This window comes from Pristis pectinata, chromosome 18, assembly GCF_009764475.1.
Source record: "Pristis pectinata isolate sPriPec2 chromosome 18, sPriPec2.1.pri, whole genome shotgun sequence".
NCBI classification, from domain to species: domain Eukaryota; kingdom Metazoa; phylum Chordata; class Chondrichthyes; order Rhinopristiformes; family Pristidae; genus Pristis; species Pristis pectinata.
In genome coordinates, this window is record NC_067422.1 from 1,111,518 (window position 1) to 1,136,523 (window position 25,006).

Below are 25,006 nucleotides of genomic sequence, written 5' to 3' on the forward strand. Positions count from 1 at the left end.
TCAGGAAGGGTGCTGGGCATCTCAATCCCTCTTTGCCTGTCCTCCCATCAGCCTCAGCGCGCCGGTTCCTCCACCATTTCCTCCTTCCACAACCATCCCTCAGAGTCACCACACCGACCCTCCGCCTGCCCCTCCAGCGGAGACTCTTTACCTGCTGTCACTGTGTCTTTCTCCTTCGCCGCAATTTCTTCCACATCCACTTTCTTGCGGATTTCAAACCTCCGGACAAACCCTTCTTTTGGTTTCCAGAGTGATTGCAAAATGAGAGGCTTCTCACAGTTGCTCACAACCCGAAAGCATTCTGTCTTCCATTGGTGGTCCTCATCCAACCGCCCAATCACATCACAGAGCACATAATCTCCGGCAGAACTCTTTTCCAGCGAGTATCTGGGTAACAACAAACACATTCCATTTTATCATTCACCACACTGTCCCATCACACACTCCCAGACCAGAGACAGCACAGGTTAGATACAGAGGAAAGCTCCCTTTACACGGTCCCATCACACACTCCCAGGGTAGGGACAGCACAGGTTAGATACAGAGGAAAGCTCCCTTTACACGGTCCCATCACACACTCCCAGGGTAGGGACAGCACAGGTTAGATACAGAGGAAAGCTCCCTCTGGACTATTCGATTAAACATCTGCAAGGAAGGGAGCTGCTGCAGAAAGTGAAGTTGAGAGGAGCGGGCCATGAAAGGAAGGCTATTTTCCAACCACGTTTGCCAGTGGGGAAGAGGAGAGGAAGAGAATTTTATTCTTAGAAGGAAGAACGTATATGACAACGTTGGAAGGTGTGCAGAGGAGCAGAGCTGGGGGCGGGGTGGGGTGCCGAGGTTTGTAGAGGTGTGGCTGCGAGCCCAAAGGAAGACAAGTACTGTGATTTCCAAGCTTAACACAGACGTTCAGGATGAAGGGCATCCTGAACAGCAGGGATCACAAGTAAAGTTCCAGCTACACCGAATCATTGAACACTCCCAGGGCAGGGATGGCACTGGTTAGCTACAGAGAAAAGCTCCCTCTGCATTCTTCCATCAATGTGGTTTTGCTGAACCTACTACTACATCACCGTGGTATTATGTGGCCTCTCTGAACGTGAGTTCAGCAGTACACTGCCAGGTCTGTCTTCCATCATGTGCTAATAGGCCAGGAATGTGAGGCTGGCCAAACCCACTCCCCATGGGAACCCAGTGGGAACTGCCTGCATCTCAGTTTCGTCAAGTCCCAGAGTTTTGTTATTTTTTACTGCACACTTTTCACTCAATAGGACTGAGCTCAGAAATACACATCCTTAAATCCATTGCAGGTATAAAAGGCAGCAGTGGGCAAGGCACGCTATTGGTCTTTGAGCACAGAGTGACATGAATAATGAATTTGCTGTCCGGACATCACTGGCCCTTGTAGCAGGACGATGGGTGGTAACACAGCCTGTCTTCCTGATGATGCTTAATCCTGCTGGGTTGGGAGATCTGGGGAAATACCTGCTGTATTTTCAGCTTGGCATCTGCTTGGTGACCCTCTCAGTAAAGCAGGCTGGCTATGCAACACTGGGAGGCATCATATTTTTCTGCACACTGCGTTGACATTTTCTGGAGCGAAATGCATCTTGGGCTGTGTCATAAACAGAAGATACAGAGCCAACAGCTCTGCCCATTTGCGTTTCCAATGAAACAATGAATCAGAATGGTCTCTGAGTGGAATGCAACAGAGCCCACACAACCATCCTGTCCAGGACTCCCCTCATTACTTTGTGGGTGCTTGCTTCGAGCACACTGGCTGCTCCTTTTCCTATATCATAGCAACAGCATTGTAAAGGTCTTCATTGGCTGAAGTGCTTTGGAGCATTCTGAAGCAGCGAAAGGCTTCATGAAATGCAAGTCAACAAAGACAGTGAGAAAGTGGCTCAGAGCTGGAATGAAACGGGCTGCTCGTTCTCTCTAACCCTCTGCCCCTGCAAAATAACGCAAACACCAACCTCTCGAGTGCCTCCTTGACCAGCTCCTGCGCACTGGAGCATGGCGTTGCCAGCACACTCTTGTAGTTGGCACCGGCGCAGATCTTATCTCCAAAGATCTTCAGCACCCCAGGGGCCGTGACCTGGGTGGAGAGCTCGGTGGGGTCATCCGTGGCTATGACGCCGCCCTCCTCATCACCTGCTTTCTCGTCCTTTAAGCTGCGACCCCGGAACACTGTGGCCAGGCTTCTGTTGTGCCTCTTGATCCTGCTCCGAGCTGGCTGCCTGACTCCAAAACTTTCACTGGATCTGACAGTGGTGTCTGACGAATTGGACCTGGAAATAAAGGAGGAATCAGTTACCACAGCCTCCCCGGCACCAGAGGCAGACTAAAGTCCCACAGCACAGGGAGATCCCAAGGTCTGTGCCCATTCGCTGATCTCCCACGTCTCGGTAGGAGCATGGAGCAAACAGTCCTTGTGACCTCTGTTCCACAGTGCAGTTACCATCCAGCTGGAAAGTGTCGGTGTGACCTTGCAAGCCTTTAACTGGCTGCTGTCTCCATTAAAGTGACATGCCAGGGATGACCAGTCCCCTCTGCCCCACTGCAAGCAATGTGCACCCTCCCCGCTGGAGCTGTTGCTCACCACACATTGAGCTGAGGCCTCCACTCTGTTGTGTAAACACTGTGCCACGGGCATGGACTTTGGCACCACCGATCGCTGCTAGACTTAGACACTCACATCACAGACTTAACACGAGGGAGAGGGAGGGTGAGTGAGAGGGAGGGGGAGGAGGGAGGTGGGGGGGAGAGGGGGAGGAGGGGAGGGGGGAGGGGGGAGAGAGGGGGAGAGAGGGAGGGGGGAGAGGGGGGGAGTGTGGGAGGGGGGGGGGAGGGGGAGGGGGAGAGAGTGGAGCGAGTGAGGGGAGGTGTAGTGAGGGGAGGGGGAGAGAGGGGAGGGGGGAGAGAGGGAGGGGGAGAGAGGGAGGGGGAGAGAGGGAGGGGGAGAGAGGGAGGGGGAGAGAGGGAGGGGGAGAGAGGGAGGGGGAGAGAGGGAGGGGGAGAGAGGGAGGGGGAGGGGGTGGGGAGAGGGAGGCGGAGGGAGGGGGAAGGGAGGGAGACGGGGAGGGGGGAGATAGGGTGGTGGGGAAATGGGGAGATGGGGTGGGGGGAAGGAGATGGGGAGGGAGGGAAGGAGAGGGGGACGGAGTGAGGGGGGAGTGAGGGGGGCAGTGAGGGAGAGTTTAGCAACACAACACTGTGCCCTCTCCCTCTCACACAATTTTTTAGAAACAGAGGGAGTGTTCTGAACCACCACTTCCCAGTCACACTGCGTCTTCTTGTACCTCCGACCTTCAATGTGAGCTCAATGAGAGCTTACAGTTAGCCTGCTCTCAACAAACACACACACGCTCTCTTACGTGGATAAACTCACAAACTCTCTCACACACACACTCAGAAGCTCATACATAAACACACAGGCACTCTTCCATACGCACCATTACACACACACGCCATGGCATTTACATACTGTGCCATCAATGAACGGTCTGAGTTGTATTTCCTGTTCCAGTCAACACAACTGAGCAGCACCCTGAATCCAACACTTCCTAGAACACAGTGTGCCTGAGAGACCAGGGACAATCTGCAAGGAAATCTCAGTACAATGTGACCCACTATCCCGGGAGGTCAGACTCCCACCTCATACTTTAATGAAGTCAGGACACTCCCCACCCCCCTTCCTTGCTACTATTTGTTTAAAAGTAACTGCTGCTCACATCCTTAATAAATTGTAGCTGGCAGGGCCATTTAATATCGCACCATTTGGTTACATCATCCAAGTTCCTTGAATTATTGTAGAGAGAGATTCAGAGAAAAAGACAGAACAGGGGACAAAAGGAAATAAAAAAATAACAGTGGGCAAAGAAATTGACAGCAGCATGGGAAAGCAAGACTGTGAAACTTTAACAGAGATAGAGAAAAAGTGTAAGGAAATGCACGTTCAATGGCATCTCAGGGCAGAACTGCCTTTGTTGATTTACCACGGCACCTGTGAAAACAATACCCCGGTGTCTGCAGCCTGAGCCAAACTACCAGTAACTTTGTAAATCTTCAGAGCACAAGAAATACAAGTAAAGTTGATCCTCACCATGCTGCCAGGTGTAATTTGGTTTTGTGAGCGACCAGTTCAAACATGGTGTGCACCTGCTGCTTTGGCTGCTGTTGGTGAGTGGGAAATGACGGGCTACAAGGTGTGTGCCTCGGGACAGAGTGAGAGCAGCTGATCTCAGCCAGCCAGGTTTCAGGGCACAGCCCAAGTGTGCTGTGAAACTTGGAATGACGCAATGGCATGATCCACAGCGCACACTTTAACCTGAACTGGTTATGCAACAAGTTAAACAATAAGGAATAAACAAGACAAATGTGTCAGAGGAGAGGCAGCATTTAACTCCCAGATTCCCCTGCTATTTCCAAGAGACCGAGCTCCATGAATTCCGACCCCATCCCACAGATAAACTACCTGTTCTCCCCTGACCCTAACCCATTCACCCCTCACCCTGTGTTCCCTGACCCTAACCCATTCACCCCTCACCCTGTGTTCCCTGACCCTAACCCATTCACCCCTCACCCTGTGTTCCATGACCCTAACCCATTCACCCCTCACCCTGTGTTCCCTGACCCTAACCCATTCACCCTCACCCTGTGTTCCCTGACCCTAACCCATTCACCCCTCACCCTGTGTTCCCTGACCCTAACCCATTCACCCCTCACCCTGTGTTCCTTGACCCTAACCCATTCACCCTTTGCCTGTATGCTGGAGGAACTCAGCAGGTCAGGCAGCATCCATGGAGGGAAATGAATAGTCAACATTTCGGGCTGAGACCCTTCATCAGGACTGGAAAGGAAGAGGGCCGAAGCCAGAATAAAAAAGGTTGGGGGGGGGGGGGGAGGGTAGAGAGTGGGGAGTAGTACAAGCTGGCAGGTGATAGTTCCAGTAACCCCTCCCCTCTGTTGTCCCTTTATCCCCCCCACTTTGTTTTCCCTCATTCCTGTGCCCCCCACCTCACACATTCTCTCTTCTCCCCACTCCCATTGGGCAAAAGATACAAAAACCTGAAAGGACAACTTCTATCCCACTGTTATAAGACTATTGAATGGTTCCCTAGTACAATAAGATGGACTCTTGACCTCACAGTCTACCTCGCTTGAACCTTGCACCTTATGTCTGCCTGCACTGCACTTTCTCTGTAGCTGTGACACTTTACTCTGCATTCTGTATTATTTTCCCTTGTACTACCTCGATGCACTGATGTGATGAAAGGATCTGTATGGAGGGCTTGCAAAACAAAAGTTTTTCACTGTACCTTGATACATGTGACAATAATAAACCAATTTACTAATTTACTGTGGCAACCACAACTTCGAGTGTGGCCTGACCAATGTTTTGTACAGCTGCAACACTACACCCCAATCCTTATACTCAGGGCCTCGACCTATGAAGACAAGTACGCCGAATGCCTTCTTCACTACCCTATCCATGTATGTTACCATTTTCAGCGAGCTGTGAACTTGCAGCCCGAGGCCCCTCAGTCCATCAACACTCCTGATGTCATTTAATGTACATGCCCTGTTCATATTTGACATCCCACAATGAATTACCTCACACTAGTCTGGATTAAATTCCACCTGCTGCCTGCTCCGCCCAACCTTCCAACTGATTTACGGCCCCCGTATCATTTCACAACCTCCTTCACTATCTGCTGTTCCACCAACGTTTGCATCATCAGCAAACTTATTAATCAAGTAAATGGGAAACCCTGTCTCACTAATTTGATTGAATTTTAGTTTATAAGGTAATTCAGTATATTGAGGAGGGCAGTGCAGTAGGTATTTCTACATGCACTTGGACAAGGTCCCACACAGTAAGCTGGTCCAAAAGGTTAGAGCCCATAGGATACAGGGCAAGCTGGCAAATTGCATCCAAAATTGGCTTAGTGACAGGAGGCAGAAGGTGGTGGTAGAGTATTGCTTTTGTGAGAGGAAGTCTGTGACCAGCAGTGCTGGGACCCTTGAAGTTTGTGATGTAAATTAACAACTTGGATGTGAATATAGGAGCTCTGATTGGTAAGTGTGCAGATGACACAAAAAAATTGTGTACTTAGTGGAGAGGATTGTCTTAGGCTATCACATGAATCTGATCAGCTGGAAAGTACAGTGGAGCAATGACAGATGGAATTTAATCCTGATAAGTGCGAGGTGATGTATTTTGGAAGGTCAAACAAGGTACGAGCTACACAGTAAATGGCAGTGCCTGGGTAGTGTTCACGAACAGAGGGAACTTGGGGTACAAGTCCACAGATCCCTGAAAGTGGTAGCACAGGTAGATAAAGTTTTGAAGAAGACACAAGATGTGCTTGACTTCATCAGCTGTGGCATAGAATGTAAGAGCAGGGATCTCATGCCACAACTTTATAAAACATCAGTTAGTGCACACACAAGTGCTATCTGCAGTTGTGGTCATCACACTACAGCAAGGATGCGCTGGAGAGGGTGCAGAAGAAATTCAACAGGATGTTGCCTGGATTGGAGCAGTTCAGTTACAAGGAGAGAATTGATGGGCTGGGTTTGCTTTCCCTGGAGCGGAGGAGGCTGAGGAGTGACCTGATGGGGGTATAGAAAATTATGAGAGGCATAGATAGGCTAGGGAGTAACAATTCTTTCCCCATGGTGGTGGTGACTGAAAGGAGGTTAGAGGGGATCTGACGGGTTATTTTTTCCCCACAGAGAGTGGTTGGAATCTGGGACATGCTGCTTGAGGCAGAGACTCAGAATATTTAAAGGAGCATCTAGACAAGATCTTGAATTGCCAAGGCATAGAAGTATGTGGACCAAATGAGGGAAGAGAGGATTAATATAGATGTACAATGGTCAGCAATGAACACCATGGGCCAAAGGGTCTGTTTCTGAGCCATATGACCTATGACTCTATGGCACATGCCTCACTTTTCCATTACTATCAAGCTAAGGGAATCACACTGGCTGGAAGAGGAGTACTCCAGGAGCAGCAACAGGCCGACGTAAAAATTCAGTGCTGATCTGGTGATACCAGCTAGGGGTACTTGCATCCTAAACAGCACACAGCCAAGAAATCCCACCACCAATGGTTTAGGTTGAACCTCTGTAGTCAAAAAGTTGTAGAGTTATACAGCATGGAAACAGGCTCTTTGGCCCAATTCGTCCATGCCGACCAAGTTGTCTGCCTCAGCTAGACCCGTCTGCCTGCTTTGCCCGATATCCCCCTAAACCTTTCCTATCCATGTACTTGTCTAAAGATCCTTCAAACGTTGTAACTGTACCCACCTCTCCCACATCCTCTGGCAGCTCATTCCACACACCCACCACCCTGTGTGGAAAAAATTTGCCCCTCAGGTTCCCATTAAATCCCTCCCTTCCCACATGAAACCTGTGCCCTCCAGTTCTTGATTCCCCAACCCTGGGAAACAGACTGTGACCATTCACCTTATCTATGCCCCTCGTGATTTTATAAACCCCTATAAGGACACCCCTCAGCCTCCGACACTCCCGGGAAAACAGTCCCAGCCTGTCCAGCCTCTCCTTATAACTCAAGCCCTCCAGTCCCGGCAACATCCTGGGGAATCTTTTCTGCACCCTCTCTAACTTAACAACATCCTTATTATAGCTGGATGACCACGATACTCCGTGTGATCTCACCAACAACGTGTACAGCTGTAACATGACGTCCCAATTCCTGCACTCAGTGCCCTGACCAATGAAGGCCAACGTGCCAAACTCCTTCATCATCCTGTCTACCTGTGTTTCCACTTTCAGGGAACTATGTAACTGTACCCCTCGTTCTCTCTGTTCAACAACACTCTCCAGGGCCCTGCCATTTACTGTGTAAGTGCTGCCCTGGTTAAAGTTACAAAAATGCAACACTTTGCACTTGTCTGAGTTAAATTCCACCTGCTATTCCTTGGCCCACTTTCCCAGTTTGACATCCTGTTGTAATCTTAGATAACCTCTTCACTATCTACTACACCACCAATTTCAATGGCATCTGCAAACTCACTAACTGTGAACTACATTTTCATCCAGATCGTTAATATAGATGACAAACAACAGTGGACCCAGCAACGATCGCTGCGGCACACCGCTGGTCACAGGCCTCTAATCTGAAAAACACCCCTCCACGACCACCCTCTGACTACTTCACCAATTGTGTATCCAGTTGGCTAGCTCACCCTATATCCCATGTGCTCTCACCTTCCAGACCAAACTACTTTGCGGGACCTTGTCAAATACCCTGCTAAAGTCCATGTAGACAACAGCCACCACCCTGCCCTCATCAATCTTCTGCTTACCTCTTCAAAAAACTCAGGCAAAATGATGAGACATGACTTCCCATGTACGAAGCCACGCTGACTATCCCTAATCAGTCCTTACCTTTCCAAATGCTGGTGGATCCTGTCCCTCAGAATCCACTCCAGTAACTTTCCCACCACTGAGGTTAGGCTCTTGGGGCTGGAGTTCCCTGTCTTGTCCTTTTTAAATAAAAGCACTGCATTTGCCACCCTCCAGTCTTCTAGTACCTCACCAGTGGCTAAACATGAAGCAAATACCTCTGCCAGGGCCCCTGCAATTTCTTCCCTAGTTCCCAAATGTTCTTGGATACACTTGGTCAGGTCCTGAGGATTTATCCACCTTAATTTGCTTCAAGACTGCCAGCACCTCCTCTCTTATAATGTGTTTATGTTCCAAGACATCGCTATTCATTTCCCTTAATTCCATAGCTTCCATACCTTCTCCACAGTAAATGCAGGTGAGAAATATTCATTCAAGAATTGGCCCATCTCCTGCAGCTCTACATCTGGGTGACTGCATTGATCCCTAAGAGGACCTATTCCCTCCCTGGTTTCTCTTCTCTCCCCTTCTCCTCACTCTCACCTCCCTCATCCCGACACATTGCGTGTTAAATGGTGATAGACAATAGAACAACTAATGGGAGGAGGACATCAGAACACAAGAAACAGGAGCAGGAGTCGGCCATCCGGCCCGTCGAGCCTGCTCCGCCATTCAATAAGATCATGGCTGAACTGGCCGTGGACTCAGATCCACCTACCTGCCTTTTCCCCATAACCCTTAATTCCCCCACTATCTATCTAACTGTGTCTTAAATATATTTAATGAGGCAGCCTCTACTGCTTCCCTGGGTAGAGAATTCCACAGATTCACTGCTCTCTGGGAAAAGCAGTTTCTCCTCATCTCCTTCTCCGATAGAGAAGGAGAAGCTGATAACTGGTGTATCGATATTTCAGTGGAATAAGGGAAATTACAAAGGTATGAGAGATGAGTTGGCCCAAATTGATTGGAGGAGTAAGTTAGCTGGAGGGACGGCAGAGGAAAAATGGAAGAAATTTCTACAGGAAATAAGGACAATGCAGGACAGATATATTCCAAGAAAAAAGAAGGTTTTGAATGGAAAAAAGGCACAGATGTGGATAACGAGGGAGGTGAAGGATAAAATAAAAGCAAAAGGGGCGGCGTACAAAGTAGCAAAAATTAGTGGGAAAACAGAAGATTGGAACGATTTTAAAAATCTGCAGAGAGAAACTAAGAAGGTCATTAGGAAAGCAAAGATGAGTTACGAAAGGAAGCTGGCGGACAACATTCGGAAGGATTCTAAGAGTTTTTTTAAATACATAAGGAATAAAAGAGAGACACGGGTTGACATAGGACCAATTGATAACGGTGCAGGAGGTATTATAATGGATGATAGTGAGATGGCAAGGGAATTGAATGAATATTTTGCATCGGTCTTCACCGTGGAGGACATAAGCAATGTGCCCATTAGTCAGGAGTCTCACGAATTGGAGCTGAGTTCAATTGAGATTAATAGGGAGAAGGTGCTTGGAAAATTAAAGGGGCTTAAGGCTGATAAGTCTCCCGGACCGGATGAGGTGCATCCCCGGGTTCTGAAGGAGGTGGCTGTGGAGATAGCGGAGGCGTTGGCGATTATTTTTCAGGAATCGATAGATTCTGGCATGGTTCCGGAGGACTGGAGGGTAGCGAATGTAGTTCCGTTATATAAGAAAGGTGGGAGGCAGCACAAAGGCAATTACAGACCTATTAGTCTGACGTCAGTGGTGGGAAAATTATTGGAGTCTATCCTCAAGGAGGAGGTTACCGAATACCTAGAGGCGCAAGGCAAGATAGGACCTAGTCAACATGGTTTTGTGAAGGGGAGGTCCTGTCTGACCAACCTATTGGAGTTTTTTGAAGAAATCACAGGTAGGGTGGATAAGGGAGAGGCGGTAGATGTTGTGTATTTAGACTTTCAAAAGGCCTTTGATAAGGTGCCTCACAAGAGACTGATTAATAAGATGAGAGGTCATGGAATTATGGGCAGGGTAGCAAAATGGGTGGAGAATTGGCTGGTTGGCAGGAAGCAAAGGGTGGAAATAAAAGGATCTCGTTCTGGTTGGTTACCGGTTACTAGTGGTGTGCCGCAAGGGTCGGTGTTGGGGCCTCTCCTTTTTACCTTGTACATCAATGATTTGGATGATGGAATAAATGGTTGTGTGGCTAAGTTTGCGGATGACACCAAGATAAGTGGAGGAGTAGGGAGCATAGAGGAAATAGAAAGAATGCAGAGGGACCTAGACAGTTTAGGAGAATGGGCAAGAAAATGGCAGATGAGATTCAATGTTGAGAAATGTGCAGTTGTACACTTTGGAAGTAGAAATAAGCGGGTAGATTATTATCTAGAAGGAGAGAAGATTGATAGTGCGGTAGTACAAAGGGACTTGGGGGTACTTATACAAGATACCTTAAAAGTTAACCACCAGGTTGGATCGGTGGTTAAGAAAGCGAATGCTATGTTGGCATTCATCTCGAGAGGTATAGTGTATAAAAGTAAGGAAGTGTTGATGAGGCTCTACGGGGCGCTAGTGAGGCCTCATTTGGAATACTGTGCGCAGTTTTGGGCCCCGCATCTTAGGAAGGATGTGCTGACGTTGGAGAGGGTTCAGAGGAGATTTACGAGAATGATTCCAGGAATGAAAGGGCTTAAGTACGATGAGCGTTTGTCGGCTCTTGGACTGTACTCGCTGGAGTACAGAAGGATGAGAGGGGACCTCGTAGCGACATTTAAAATGTTGACAGGTAAGGATAGAGTAGATGTGGCTAGGCTGTTTCCCTTGGTGGGCGTGTCCAGGACCAGAGGGCACAATCTTAGAATTAGAGGGTACAGTTTCAAGACAGAGATGAGGAGAAGTTTCTTTACCCAGAGGGTGGTGAAATTGTGGAACTCCTTGCCACGCACAGCAGTGGAGGCCAGATCAGTGGGGGTGTTCAAGGAGGAGATAGACAGATATCTAAATAGTCAGGGTATCAAGGGATATGGGGATAAGGCTGGCAAATGGGATTAGAATAGTTTTTTTTTTCTCTCTCTTTTTTTCCCACCCCATTTCTTTTTCCCTTTTCCTTGGAGCAGACTCGATGGGCCGAATGGCCTGCTTCTGCTCCCTTATCTTGTGATCTTGTGATCTTGTGAAATCCCCAGAATCTTGAGGCCGTCCCCTAGTTCTAGTCTCACCTACCAGTGGAAACAACCTTCCTGCCTCTATCTTATCTATCCCTTTCATAATTTTATATGTTTCTATGAGATCCCCTCTCATTCTTCTGAATTCCAGCGAGTATAGTCCGAGGTGACTCATTCTCTCCTCACAGGCTAACCCCCTCATCTCTGGAATCAACCCAGTGAACTTCCTCAGCACCACCTCCAAGAAGGAGGCTCCAAGAACATCCCCATGCTGAATGATCTCAGGCCCAACATTTGTAAGCATGTCCAATGAGAAGTGAATGCTCCATCACAGCGTCCTCCCAAGACCTCCCCATCACAGAAGCCAGTCTTCACTCCGCATGATATCAAAAAACAGTTGTGAGCACTGGATACAGAAGAGGCTCAGGGACCAGGCACCATCCCGGCGTTGGTACTTAACATTAGCCATGCCTCTAGCCAAGATGCTTCACCTTGCTCCTTCCATCAGAAGGTCAGAACTGAGGATGTTCACTGACAACTGCACAATGTTCAATTCCATTCACAACTCCTCAGCAGGTGAAGCGGCCCATAGCTGCCTGTGGGCGATGACCATCTCCAACCAGACTGCAGCTAACCACATATCCTCGACAAGCAAGCATCAGCCCCTCTCCCGCATGCCCACCCAGCCCTTGCGCACATGGCCTCCCAGACCTCACGCCCACACCGTCCCGGACCTCACGCCCACACCCTCCCGGCCTTGTTCTCACCCATAGTCTACCCTTACACAGGCAGACATCATCTTCCCTCACATGATCACCAACATTCTTTCTCACATCCAGCACAAGCACAAGACAGCCCCCGCACTGAATGCAAGCTCAATCCAACCGGCGGTCTTCAGCAAAAAGATTTACACCTTACTCTTCCTGAACAGTTGCCTGTTCACAATGTCCAGGGCACTGCAGCGGTTCACTGACGACTGGCTCCAGTGTTCTCTCTCTGTACCCACACTAGGTTCCCCCCTTTATCCACGACTCACTTTCCTTCCCTAGACTCACAGAGTTATACAGCACGCAAACAGGCCCTTTGGCCCACCTTGTCCATGCTGGTCAAGTTGCCTTCCTGAGCTAGTCCCATTTGCCTGTGTTTGGCCCAATATACCTCTAAACCTGCCCCATCCACACACCTGCCTAAAGATCTTCAAACGTTGCATTTGGAATTCCCTCTTCCTCAACCGTCTCTCTCGTCATCACCTCTTTCACCATCTTCCCTCCCTCCACCGCCCTTCCCTTATCTTTCTCTGTCTGCTTCTCTCTCTTCCCTTCTCTATCCCTGCACTCTCTCTCCCCTTCCCTCCTCTCTGTGTCCCGGGTTAACTCTGCCCCTGCTCTCACCCCCTCTGTGTCCCGGGTTAACTCTTTTCCTGCTCTCACCCCCTTTCTCTGTGTCCCGGGTTAACTCTGTCCCTGCTCTCACCCCCTTTCTCTGTGTCCCGGGTTAACTCTGTCCCTGCTCTCACCCCCTCTGTGTCCCGGGTTAACTCTGCCCCTGTTCTCACCCCCTCTGTGACCCGGGTTAACTCTGCCCCTGCTCTCACCCCCTCTGTGTCCCGGGTTAACTCTGTCCCTGCTCTCACCCCCTTTCTCTGTGACCTGGGTTAACTCTGTCCCTGCTCTCACCCCCTTTCTCTGTGTCCCGGGTTAACTCTGTCCCTGCTCTCACCCCCTTTCTCTGTGTCCCGGGTTAACTCTGTTCCTGCTCTCCCTTCTCTCTCCCTCTCTAACCAGTACTTTCCCTCTCCGCCACTCTACCTGCCACCATCTCTCCCTCCCCCGCTACTCTCTCTCATTCCTTCCCTGCTGGCATGGGCCAGTGTTTCAGGCGCCGGTACTTACTGCAGGGATCCGTTGCTGTGTTTTCTGCCCAGCCTGGCCAGTCTCCGCTTGGGCGAGCTGATCAGTAAGCCTACGGGGATGTTGAGGCTGTGCCGGGACAAGCTGGCGTTGCGTTCCCCGGGCAGCATCGTGCCGCTCAGTGCCTGTCCGCTCCGCCGCTCATTGCTGGCCAGCGACGCCCAGGACCGGCTCCGGTGCTCAGCGCAAACTTCACTGAGAGAGGAGCCCCGGTGGGCGAGGCGACTGGCCGGGAGAGGCTGCGGTGGCGACAGGGAGAGCTCAGAGCCAGCTTGGCTGTCCCGTTAGACTGAGCCCGGAGCAGCGGAGACAGAGACACCGTGTGGCGGCAGCTGGACACCTGCGGCAGAGAGAGACGGGGTGAGAACAGGGGCAGAGCTAACCCGGGACACAGAGGGGGTGAGAACAGGGGCAGAGTTAACCCGGGACACAGAGGGGGTGAGAACAGGGGCAGAGTTAACCCGGGACACAGAGGGGGTGAGAACAGGGACAGAGTTAACCCGGGACACAGAGGGGGTGAGAACAGGGGCAGAGTTAACCCGGGACACAGAGAAAGGGGGTGAGAGCAGGGACAGAGTTAACCCGGGACACAGAGGGGGTGAGAGCAGGGTCAGAGTTAACCCGGGACACAGAGAGGGTGAGAACAGGGGCAGAGTTAACCCGGGACACAGAGAAAGGGGGTGAGAGCAGGGGCAGAGTTAACCCGGGACACAGAGAGGGTGAGAACAGGGGCAGAGTTAACCCGGGACACAGAGAGGGTGAGAACAGGGGCAGAGTTAACCCGGGACACAGAGAGGGTGAGAACAGGGGCAGAGTTAAACCGGGACACAGAGGGGGTGAGAGCAGAGACAGAGTTAACCCGGGTCACAGAGGGGGTAGGAGCAGGGGCAGAGTTAACCCGGGACACAGAGGGGGTAGGAGCAGGGGTAGAGTCAACCTGGGAGGGAGGGAGGGAGGGAGGGAGAGAGAGAGAGAAAAAACAGGGTAGGCAGAGAACTAACCCGGGACAGAGTGAAGGTGACAGATCAGGGCAGACGCAGACCAAGAGAGGAAAACTGCAGATGCTGGAAGTTGGAAATAAGAAGTGAAAATGCTGTGAATGCTCAGCAGGCCAGGCAGCATCTGTGGAGAGTGAGGGGGAGACACAACATTTCAGATCAGAATATGGAGACACACAAAACTGGAGATGAGGGTGTGAATGGGGGAACTGATTGCACCTAAAGTGGATAAATCAGTGGATGCAGGGAGGATGTTTCCCCAGCTGAGGAGTCTGGCACCAGGGGTCACAGTCTCAGCATGAAGTCATAGAGTTATACAGCACAGAACCTGGCCCTTCGGCCCACCACATCTGTGCTGACCACCATGTCTATTTATACCAACCCCACCTGCCTGCATTAACTCCACATCCCTCTGTGCCCTGCTCACTCAAGTACCTGACACGGTGCCTCTTAAATGTTGTTCCTGCCTCCACCACCTCCTCTGGCAGCTCCTTCCAGATACCAACTACTCTGTGTGTGAAACACTTACCCCTCCAATCCCCTTTAAACCTCCTCCTCCCACCTTAAACCGTGTTCTCTAGTTTTAGACACCCCCCCCATGGGAAATAGACACTGGCTATCTACCCTGTCTGTGTCTCTCATAATTTTATACACCTCTGTCATGTCAGCTCTCATTCTCCCTCGATCCAGGGAAAACAGAGCTGCCCTATCCAACCTCTCCTGATAACCCAATCCCTCCAATCCAGGCAACATCCTTGTGATTTCAGGACATATTTGCTCCTCTATTTCTCACTGACTACTGGGAGGACTGTAGTATAATCCTGTCAAAGTGATCTCCCTTTTCTTATTTCTAAGTTCTACTCGTATGACCTTGCCGGACGCTCCCCTGGGATATCCCCTCTAAGTACTGCCCTGATGTTCTCCCTAATCAAAAACACAACGCTGCCCTCCCCCCCACCCCTATCTCCCCCATCACACTGGAAGCATCGATACCCCAGCACCGAGCTGCCAGTCCTGCCCATCCCTCAACCATGATTCTATAAGAACTATCCCACATGCCAATCCAAGCTCTGAGTCCATCTGCCTCAGCTGTCAGGCTGCTTGCATTAGTGTAAATGCAGTTTAGTCGATCAGACCTTGCTCCCTGTCCTGCCCCTGTCTGTCCTGCCTACTGAACTTGCCTGATTTAACCTCTGCAATTGCTTCATCTTTCTCATCTGCCACACTACTACCTTGGGTCCCACCCACCGCCAGACTAACTTAAACCCTCCCAAGTAGCACAGGCAAATCTCCCTGCTAGAATATTGGTCCCCCTCCATTTCACGTTCAACCCATCCCTCTTGTACAGGTCACCCCTGCCCCAGCGGAGATCCCAATGGTCCAAGTAGCTGAAACCCTCCTGCCTGCACCAGCTCCTCAGTTATGCATTCACTTCCCCTGTCCTCCCATTAGCACATGGAACAGAGATCACAACCCTGGAGGTCCTGCTTTTTAACCTCTAGCCTAACTCCCTATATTCACAGACATTTATGACTGAGTTAAGTCGAAATTTCTGTACTCAAAGAGGTTGTGAATCTTTGGAATTCCTCTACCCCAGGCAGCTGTGGATGCTCATTCACTGAGTTCAGCAAAACAGAGAATGAAAGATTTCCGATATTAAGGGAACCATGAGCTGTGCTGTACTGTGCTGTGCTCTGTGGGGATAGTGCTGAAAGTGCCACTGGAGTTAAAGATCAGCTATGACCTTCACAAATGTCAGAACAGGCTCAAAGGGCTGGATGGCATACTCCTTCTTCTATTTCTTCTGTTCTTATTTAGACTTGCAGGAGGCCTTCCATAGTGTGCTACACAAGAGATCATTGAACAAAATTAGTTTATGGGATTAGGGATGAACTACTGTTGGCCTGGGAGCAGTGCCTCATGACATACATAACTCAAGCTATAGATAAGGTTTTGAACACAGTTTTGGGGAGGGTTCTGGTGAGGGGAAATTAGAAGGTAAAGAAAAACGGACAAAGAAATAGTACAGCAAATATTTCTAATGTTCTTATGGGACAGTATGAAGTTAAACCTGCGACAGAATTAAGAATAAACCCAAGACAGAGGGCAGTAACCCTGTGTCTTTGGTCCCTCTCGTGAATCCACTGCCTTTCCCTCAGTTCCATCCCCTCTCCCTGGTTACTGTCCAGGGTTGAGCCAGACAATCTGTGACCTTGCTGCCCTATTTGACTCCAAGCTTCTGACCTTACAGTCTAACCATTCTGCAGATCCCCATTTTTTCTCTCCCTCTCAAATAGCAATGTTCATCTTGTTACTTTCCAATCAGTACGGACTGCTCTAGATTCTAAGGAATTTTGGAAGATTGTCACAAGTACATCTTCTATCTCCGCAGTCACTTCTTAAGAGCCTTAAAATGCATTCTCAGGTGCAGTGATCCTGATCGAGTCCCTTAAACTTACCAGCAAAGTCGTCTTTAATTTCACCACAACCACTATTCCTCTAAAATGAAAGCAATTATAAAATAGTTGATGCCTCAGCCATGTCTTTACTTCCCATTGTAATTTCACTAATTATTGTCCCCATGGGAACCACATTCATCTGGGATATTCCCCACCCTTTCACAAATGTGAAGCTAATTTTTATTTGCTAATTCACCCATAATCCACCATCTACTAAATATTACATTATACAATTATTATGGGCTTTTGTTTCCATTTCCTATTACTCATCAATCCTCAAATATCGATACAAACTTCTCTCAATCTGTCCTCAACCTCCTGTGTTAGCCAGAGTATAGAGAAACGTGAATGGGCAGATTTCCTCACCACTGGTCAATAGTCCTTCTCTCAGGAAGGAATGATTAGGGCTGCCCTGCTGACATCCCTGTCATCACTTCTGATTGGTGAGGTCGGAAATGACAGAAATCTGGGGATTATTAGTGATCCAGAACAAGAACCCACCGCAACACTGTCTCTAATCCCAGGGTCACTGGGAGTAATGGGGAGCAGGGACCCTGGCTGATTCCCCCCAGGGTCACTGGGCAGTGATGAGGTGCAGGAACCCTGGCTGATTCCCCCCGATAGGGAGCAGGCACCCTGGCTGATTCCCCCTGGGGTTACTGGGCAGTGATGAGGTGCAGGAACCCTGGCTGATTCCCCCCGATAGGGAGCAGGCACCCTGGCTGATTCCCCCTGGGGTCACAGGGCAGTGATGGGGAGCAGGGACCCTGGCTGATTCCCCCTGGGGTCACTGGGCAGTGATGAGGAGCAGGGACCCTGGCTGATTACCCCCAGGGTCACTGGGCAGTGATGAGGTGCAGGCACCCTGGCTGATTCCCCCTGGGGTCACTGGGCAGTGATGGGGAGCAGGGACCCTGGCTGATTACCCCCAGGGTTACTGGGCAGTGATGAGGTGCAGGCACCCTGGCTGATTCCCCCCGATAGGGAGCAGGGACCCTGGCTGATTCCCCCCCCCCCCCCCGATGGGGAGCAGGCACCCTGGCTGATTCCCCCTGGGGTTACTGGGCAGTGATGAGGTGCAGGAACCCTGGCTGATTCCCCCCAGGGTCACTGGGCAGTGATGAGGTGCAGGCACCCTGGCTGATTCCCCCCGATAGGGAGCAGGGACCCTGGCTGATTCCCCCCGGGTCACTGGGCAGTGATGGGGAGCGGGGACCCTGGCTGATCCCCCCCGATGGGGAGCGGGGACCCTGGCTGATCCCCCCCGGGTCACTGGGCAGTGATGGGGAGCGGGGACCCTGGCTGATCCCCCCCCGGGTCACTGGGCAGTGATGGGGAGCGGGGCTGATCCCCGCCTCGGGTCAGGTCCTTGAGCCAGGCCTCGGCCTATCCCCGTGCCCAGGGGGTTGGCGCTCTCCATCCAGAAGCATCCACTGCCCCCATGGGCAGGGCGGGACGGCCGCTCGCCCGGCGGTCTTCCTGCCCCGAACTGCGAGGCCTGGCGGCGGCACAGACGGACCTCGGGGTAGCCCAGCCCGGCGGGGCAAGAGGGGCCTCCCGTGCCTGGGCTCTCGGCGCCCCCTCTGCCCCAGCAGAGGCACTGCAGCCCCGCTCCAGCAGCGACGTCAGGGCATCAGGCGCTGGCAACCCGAGCGGGCGGCCGACAGTGGTGAAGCGTGGAGAGGGCGGAGCATGGGGGGGGGGGAGGGGCTGGGGGGAATGGGAGGGGGAGGGGATTTGGGGGGAGGGGGAGGGGGAGGGGATTTGGGGGAATTTGTGGGGGGAATGGGAGGGGGAGGGGATTTGGGGGGAATGGGAGGGGGAGGGGATTTGGGGGATTTGTGGGGGGGAATGGGAGGGGGAGGGGATTTGGGGGGATTTGTGGGGGGGAATGGGGGGGAGGGGATTTGGGGGGATTTGTGGGGGGGAATGGGGGGGAGGGGATTTGGGGGGATTTGTGGGGGGGAATGGGGGGGAGGGGATTTGGGGGGATTTGTGGGGGGGAATGGGGGGGAGGGGATTTGGGGGGATTTGTGGGGGGGAATGGGAGGGGGAGGTGACTAGCAAAAGGACCAAAAGTGACATGAGGATAAATTGTTTCCGCAGCGAATGCTTGGTGTCTGGAAAGTGTGGAAGTGGATTACGTTGTAGCATTAGGGAGCAGGACCGGCCCTGACCTGGGGCATAGAACAGTACAGGAACAGGCCCTTCAGCCCACCATGTCTGTGCCGACCATGAAGAACGTTAGCTGAGTTTTTATAAACGTCATCGTCCCCATTGCAGAGGTTGGCTTTTTATTTCAGCTTTGTTTAATTACTTGAATATTACTTCCTTAGCACCTCTGTGGGATTCAAACACTTCTCCAGGTCGATAGGTTAAGCCTCCCGGTAACTTCAACACGTTGTTATCTGTGCCTGTCTGACTGCCCTTCACTCACTCACTCGCTCTGTACTTTGCCTCCTGCCTTTCATCGTACCTCTCCAATGTCACATGTCAGTGCTATCCCTGTCTTCCTTCCCCCTGCTCTGCTCAGGAAAGCTCCACGTAAGAGGCGTTGACTGAATCAGCTTCTCTTTCAGCATTGTGCTAGCGCCTTTGTGTTTTATTTCTGCCTCACTATCTGGTTAATCCTGTCTCTCAGTGAGGCCCAGCCTCTCCCCCAGGTCCCACTGCCCTGGTTTATTCCAGCGTTGGCTCAATGAGGCTGACCTAACTCCACTGAGACTGGAACATAACCTACACTTCCTGGAGTGATAGCTACACGTCATAGAAAAGGAATGTGTAAGACCAAGCCCAAAGGAAACAATGGTCCCAACCAGTCAGTACAATGTCACTCACCATGAATATGACTGCCCCTCCTCGTCCCTGATCTGCCTCCCACTTGCTCTCACTCTGCCTGACACACGCTCTCTCCCAATCCTCTCTCTTAACTTTCTGTCCTTCTCCTTCAATCACTTTCACACTCTCACTCTTTCATTCTGCTCCTGCACAACAATCTCTCTCTGAAACCTCCTGTAACTCCATTTCTGAACACAAGATGGCAGAAAGTGCTTTATTGAGACAGTCAGTGAGCGGACTGCCAGCTGCCAGTGAGGTCAGTGTGGACCCTGTCTGCTGGGATGGTGAGCTTCGGAGGAGGTCACTGACCCAGTGGGTGGGTGGATTCTCTGTGGATGGTGTCCAGATGGATATGTTTAGGGGAAGTGGTGTGAACATTGTAGGCGGAGTGGTGATTGGCTGGGAGAGTGAGACAGAGATTTGGGTTCAATGCGAGGGTCTGATTAGTGGAGCAGACAAGTGGGGTTTGAGCAACTGACATCACAGCCCAAGCCTCATCCCACTCAGCTCCCCACACCCACACTCCAACTCTGCCCTCCTAACCAACCTTCTCATGATACTCCTGTCACATCCTACAACACTCCACTTGGCCATTCCATGGCCTCCCTGCACCCTACCCTGAGGAGGTGACTGAGGTAGGGTGTAAGGAGGCCTTGGAGGGGTTGGCAGGCAAGGCTGGGAGGTTTAAAGTCAAGGCCCTGCGTTCCCAGCTGGGGTGAACTTACGTGAGGTCAGGATGCTGAGAGGCTGTACTCAGGGTCTCTGATGCTGAGACACCTTCCTGTGTCTGTGTCCTCTGCCACAGACTCTCATTGTCCTTTCTCTCATCTTCTGCCCTCTGGCCAATGGAAATGAACCCTCAGCGTTCAGTCACACTCAGCGGCCTTTAGTTACCTTACTCATATAGATGCTGATGTGTTTCCTCTCTCAGTCTCATGACCATCTCTGAAACGCTGACTCACATCACCAGATCCACAGTTAGCCAAACATACTTAACACACCCTCTCTGCATCTCACACAGAGGGTCACAGATGGAAGGAAACCATTCAACCCGGTCCTGTGAAAGAGTCATCTAGCTAATCTAATAGCGAGCTGCTCATTGACTTCAGGAATGGGGACGGTGCACATGGTCCTGTTTACATCAACGGTGCTGAGGTCTAGAGGGTTGAGAGCTTCAAGTTCCTGGGTGTGAACATCACCACAATAGTCTGTTCTGGTCCAACCACATAGATGCCATGGCCAAGAAAGCTCACCAGCGCCTCTGCTTCCTCAGGCATGTCCCCTTTGACACTCACCAATTTTTATCGATGCACCAGAGAAAGCATCCTATCTGGATGCGTCACGGCTTGGTATGGCAACTGTACTGCCCATGACCGCAAGAAACTGCAGAGAGTTGTGGACACAGCCCAGCACATCACGGAAACCTGCCTCCCCTCAATGGACTCTTGTTTACACTTCTCACTGCCTCGGTAAAGCAGCCAACATAATCAAAGACTCCACCCACCCCGGACATTCTCTCTTCTCCCCCCTCCCATCGGGCAGAAGATACAAAAGCCTGAAAGCATGTACTGCCAGGCTCAAGGACAGCTTCTATCCCGCAAACAAGAGTAGGATGTATACAGTGAATGGTAGGGCCCAAGGGAGTGTTGGTGAAACAAGGGACTTTGTGCTACAGGTGCATAGATTTCTGGAAGTGGCAGCACTGATGGAGGGGGTGGTGAAGAAGGCATAGGACATGCTTACCTTCATCAGCATGGAAACAGGCCCTTCTGCCCAACTTATCCATGCTGACCAACATGCCTAGCTACACTAATCCCATTTGCCTGCGTTTGGTCCATATTCCACTAACCCTTTCCTATTCATGTACCTGTCCAAATGTCTTTGAAGCATCTACCACATCCTCTTGCAGCTCATGTCATAAACCCACCACTCTCGGTGTAAACAACCTGCCCCTTAGATCCCCTTTAAGTCTTTCCCCCTCACCTTAAACCTATGCTCTCTAGTTTCAGCCTCCCCTGCCCTAGCTCTCCAGTCCTGGCAACGTTCTTTTTTTGCACCCTCTCTAAGCTTAATTACATCCTTCCCATAACATGGTGACCACAACTACACACGGTACTCCAAGTGCGGCCTAACCAGCGATTTGCACGATTGTAACATGACGTCCCAGCTCCTGTGCTCAATGCCGAGGTCAATACAGGCTAGTGTGCCATACGCCTTCTTCACCTCTCTGTCAACCCATGTCGCCACTCTCAGGGAACCATGTACTTGTCATTGGTTAACCACAGCTGGAGTGTTGTGTCCAGTTCTGGTCGCCACACTATGTGAAAGATGGGACAGCAATGGAGAGGGTGTTCACCAGGACGTTGCCTGGATTGGAGTGTTACAAGGAGAGATTGGTCAGGCTGGGTTTGCTTTCTCTGGAGTGAAGGAAGCTGAATGGTAACCTGATAGAGGTATACAAGATTATGGGGGGGGGGGGGGGGGGGGAAGGGCAGATAAGGTAGACAGTAAGAACTTTTATTCCCTAAGACAAGAGTGCACAGGTATAAGGCAAGAGTGCACAGGTATGAGGCAAACGTGCACAGGCATAAGGCAAGAGTGCACAGGTATAGGGCAAACATGCACAGGTATAAGACAAGAGGTTTAGAGGGGTTCTGAGGGGGAATTTTTTCCTGTGGTTAGAATCTGGAAGGTGCTGCCTGAGGAGGTGGTGAAGGCAGATACTCGTTCAATGTTTAAAAAGCACCTCGACAAGTCCTTGAATCAGTAAGGCATAGAAGGCTCCAGTACTGATGTAGGTAAAGGGATTGGTACAGATGGGCTGGTATGGAGGTTGAAGAGCCTGATTCTATGCTGTACCTAACGTCCCTCATCCCTGCGATCATCTTGATAAATCAGGCTGTCTTGTTACCTTACCAACCTCTCCAGGAATACTGCCAGATCTCTCTGTTCTTTAAGTCAGAGAGGTGCAGCATGGAAATAGGCCTTCAGTCCACTGCCAGGCCAACCATCAAACACTTCGATTTACACTGACCCTACACTAACCCATCAGCTCCCTACATCTACATACTAGGGACAACCTGCTGTCTTTGGATGTGCAAGAGAACCTGGGGAAACCCTTGTGGTCACAGGGAGAACATGCAAGCTCCACACAGACAGTGTCAGAGGTCAGGATTGAATCCAGATTTCTGGAGCTGTGAGGCAGCAGCTCTGCCAGCTGTTCTTGTAATGCATTTAGAATTTTTTTTCAAGGTCAGATCAGCACCAGCAAGACCAGTAGTTATTACCCATCCCTGACTGCCCTTGAGAAGGTGGTGCTGAGCTGCCTTCTTGAACCGCTGGTGAAGGGGCTCCCACACTGTTGTTGGGGACAGGGTTCCAGGACTGAGTCGCAGTGTTGATGAAGGACCGGCAATAAGTCAGGACGGAGGGGAACCTGCAGGCGGTGGTGTCCCACTGCACCTGCTGCCCTTGTCTTTCTCGGTGGTGGAGGCCATGGGTTTGGGAGGCGTTACTGGGGTTGAATGGGCAAGTAACTGCAATGCATTTTGTACACAACACGCACTTCAGCCACTCCGTGCCAGCGGCGGAGGGAATGATGTTCAGTTGGTTGATGCAGAGTCCGTCCAGTGAACTGTCATGTCCTGGAAGGTGTTGAACTGCATTCATCCACGCAAGTTTCATCACATTCCTGATTTGTGCCCTTTGGGTGTAGAAGGTTTGGGTGTCAGAATTGCCAGCCAGTAAGGACTGGACGGTGGCGTCAGGAAGAAGAAGAAGTGACGGCTTCTGCTTCATGAGAAACCCGTCATGGTGCTCGGACGTGGCGGTCTTGTCCCATTCCTTGCTCCCCCCACCGGGGTAAGTGCCGACTGTTCTACCTACCTATCATCCTGACTGCTGTCTACATCTCCCCTCAGACAGATGTCAAACTTGTACTTGGGGAATTGCGCGTCGTTATCAACAAGCATGAAGTGGTGTACCCTGACGCCTTCCTCATCATCGCTGGGGACTTCAACCAGGCCAGCTTGAACTACCTTCAACACCAGAGGACCAAGCACACTCGATCACTGCTTTGCCACCATCAGGCATGCCAACCACTCCATCCCTCACCTGCACTGCGGTAAATCCAACCACCTGGCTGTGTTTCTTCCTGCATACAGGCAGAGACTGAGGGGCGCGGCACCGGAGCTGAGGGTAATGAAGAGCCGGTCAAGAGAGGCAGAGGAGCGAATACAAGACTGCTTCGAACCAGTGGACTGGGTCATGTTCAATGATTCGTCAGCAGACCTGAATGAACATGCCAGTGTTCACTGAATTCATAAAAATATGTGTGGAGGAGTGTGCACCAACAAAAAAAGCTTGTGCCCCTCCCCCTCCCCCTCCCCCTGTGATTTTATTCTGGATTCTGCCCTCTTCACTTCCAGTCCTGATGAAGGATCTCGGCCCGAAACATCGACTGTTCATTTCCCTCCATAGATGCTGCCTGACCTGCTGAGTTCCTCCAGCGTTTTGTGTCCGTTGCCTGAGTATTCCCCAACCAGTAGCCCTGTGCAATTTTTATCGCTGCACCATAGAAAGCATCCTACCCGGATGCATCACGGCTTGGTATGGCAACTGTTTTGCCTGGGATCGCAAGAAGCTGCAGAAAGTTGTGGACACAGCCCAGCACATCACGGAAACCAGCCTCCCCTCCATGGACTCTGTCTACACTTCCCACTGCCTCGGTGAAGCAGCCAACATAATCAAAGACCCCACCTGGACATTCTCTCTTCTCCCCCCTCCCATTGGGCAGAAGATACAAAAGCCTGAAAGCACATACCACCAGGCTCAAGGACAGCTTCTATCCCACTGTTATGAGACTATTGAATGGTTTCCTAGTACAATAAGAATGGAGACACATGGTAGTGTAGTGGTTAGCGTAACGCTATTACAGCGCCAGCGACCCGGGTTCAATTCTGGCCGCTGTCTGTAAGGAGTTTGTACGTTCTCCCCATGTCTGCGTGGGTTTCCTCTGGGTGCCCCAGTTTCCTCCCACATTCCAAAGACGTACGGGTTAGGAAGTTGTGGGCGTGCTATGTTGGCACCAGAAGCGTGGTGACATTTGCGGGCTGCCCCCCAGAACACTCTACGCAAAAGATGCATTTCACTGTGTGTTTTGATGTACATGTGACTAATAAAGAAGTGTTATTACACAAGAGAGACTGCAGATGCTGGAAATGTGGAGCAAGACATACAAAATGCTGGAGGAACTCAGCAGGTCAGGCAGCATCTATGGAGGGA

The 25,006-nt window shown here is 51.0% G+C and overlaps 1 protein-coding gene and 1 long non-coding RNA gene across 5 annotated transcripts in view; one reads left to right on the plus strand and one right to left on the minus strand.

Annotated features, from left to right (window-relative positions):
* Positions 1–17,889, minus strand: part of radil2a (Ras association and DIL domains 2a) — a 68,881-nt gene extending 50,992 nt beyond the window's left edge. For 2 of the 4 annotated variants that reach the window (XM_052032997.1, XM_052032996.1), the window contains exons 1-4: positions 17,252–17,889; positions 13,411–13,768; positions 1,977–2,291; positions 152–387 (exon numbers count right to left, since the gene is read on the minus strand). In XM_052032997.1, coding sequence (XP_051888957.1) covers positions 152–387; positions 1,977–2,291; positions 13,411–13,538 — 679 coding nt within the window. In that variant the 5' untranslated portion in view covers positions 13,539–13,768; positions 17,252–17,889. Of the gene's footprint in view, positions 1–151; positions 388–1,976; positions 2,292–3,487; positions 3,613–4,105; positions 4,177–13,410; positions 13,769–17,251 lie in introns of those variants that run through there. The other 2 variants (XM_052032998.1, XM_052032999.1) reach the window with 2 other exon arrangements.
* On the plus strand, positions 4,096–24,097 carry LOC127579933 (uncharacterized). The gene is made up of 3 exons (XR_007957746.1): positions 4,096–4,182; positions 18,992–19,170; positions 23,644–24,097. It is a non-coding gene; the product is annotated as an uncharacterized LOC127579933 (long non-coding RNA).
* Positions 24,098–25,006: the final 909 nt, after the last annotated feature.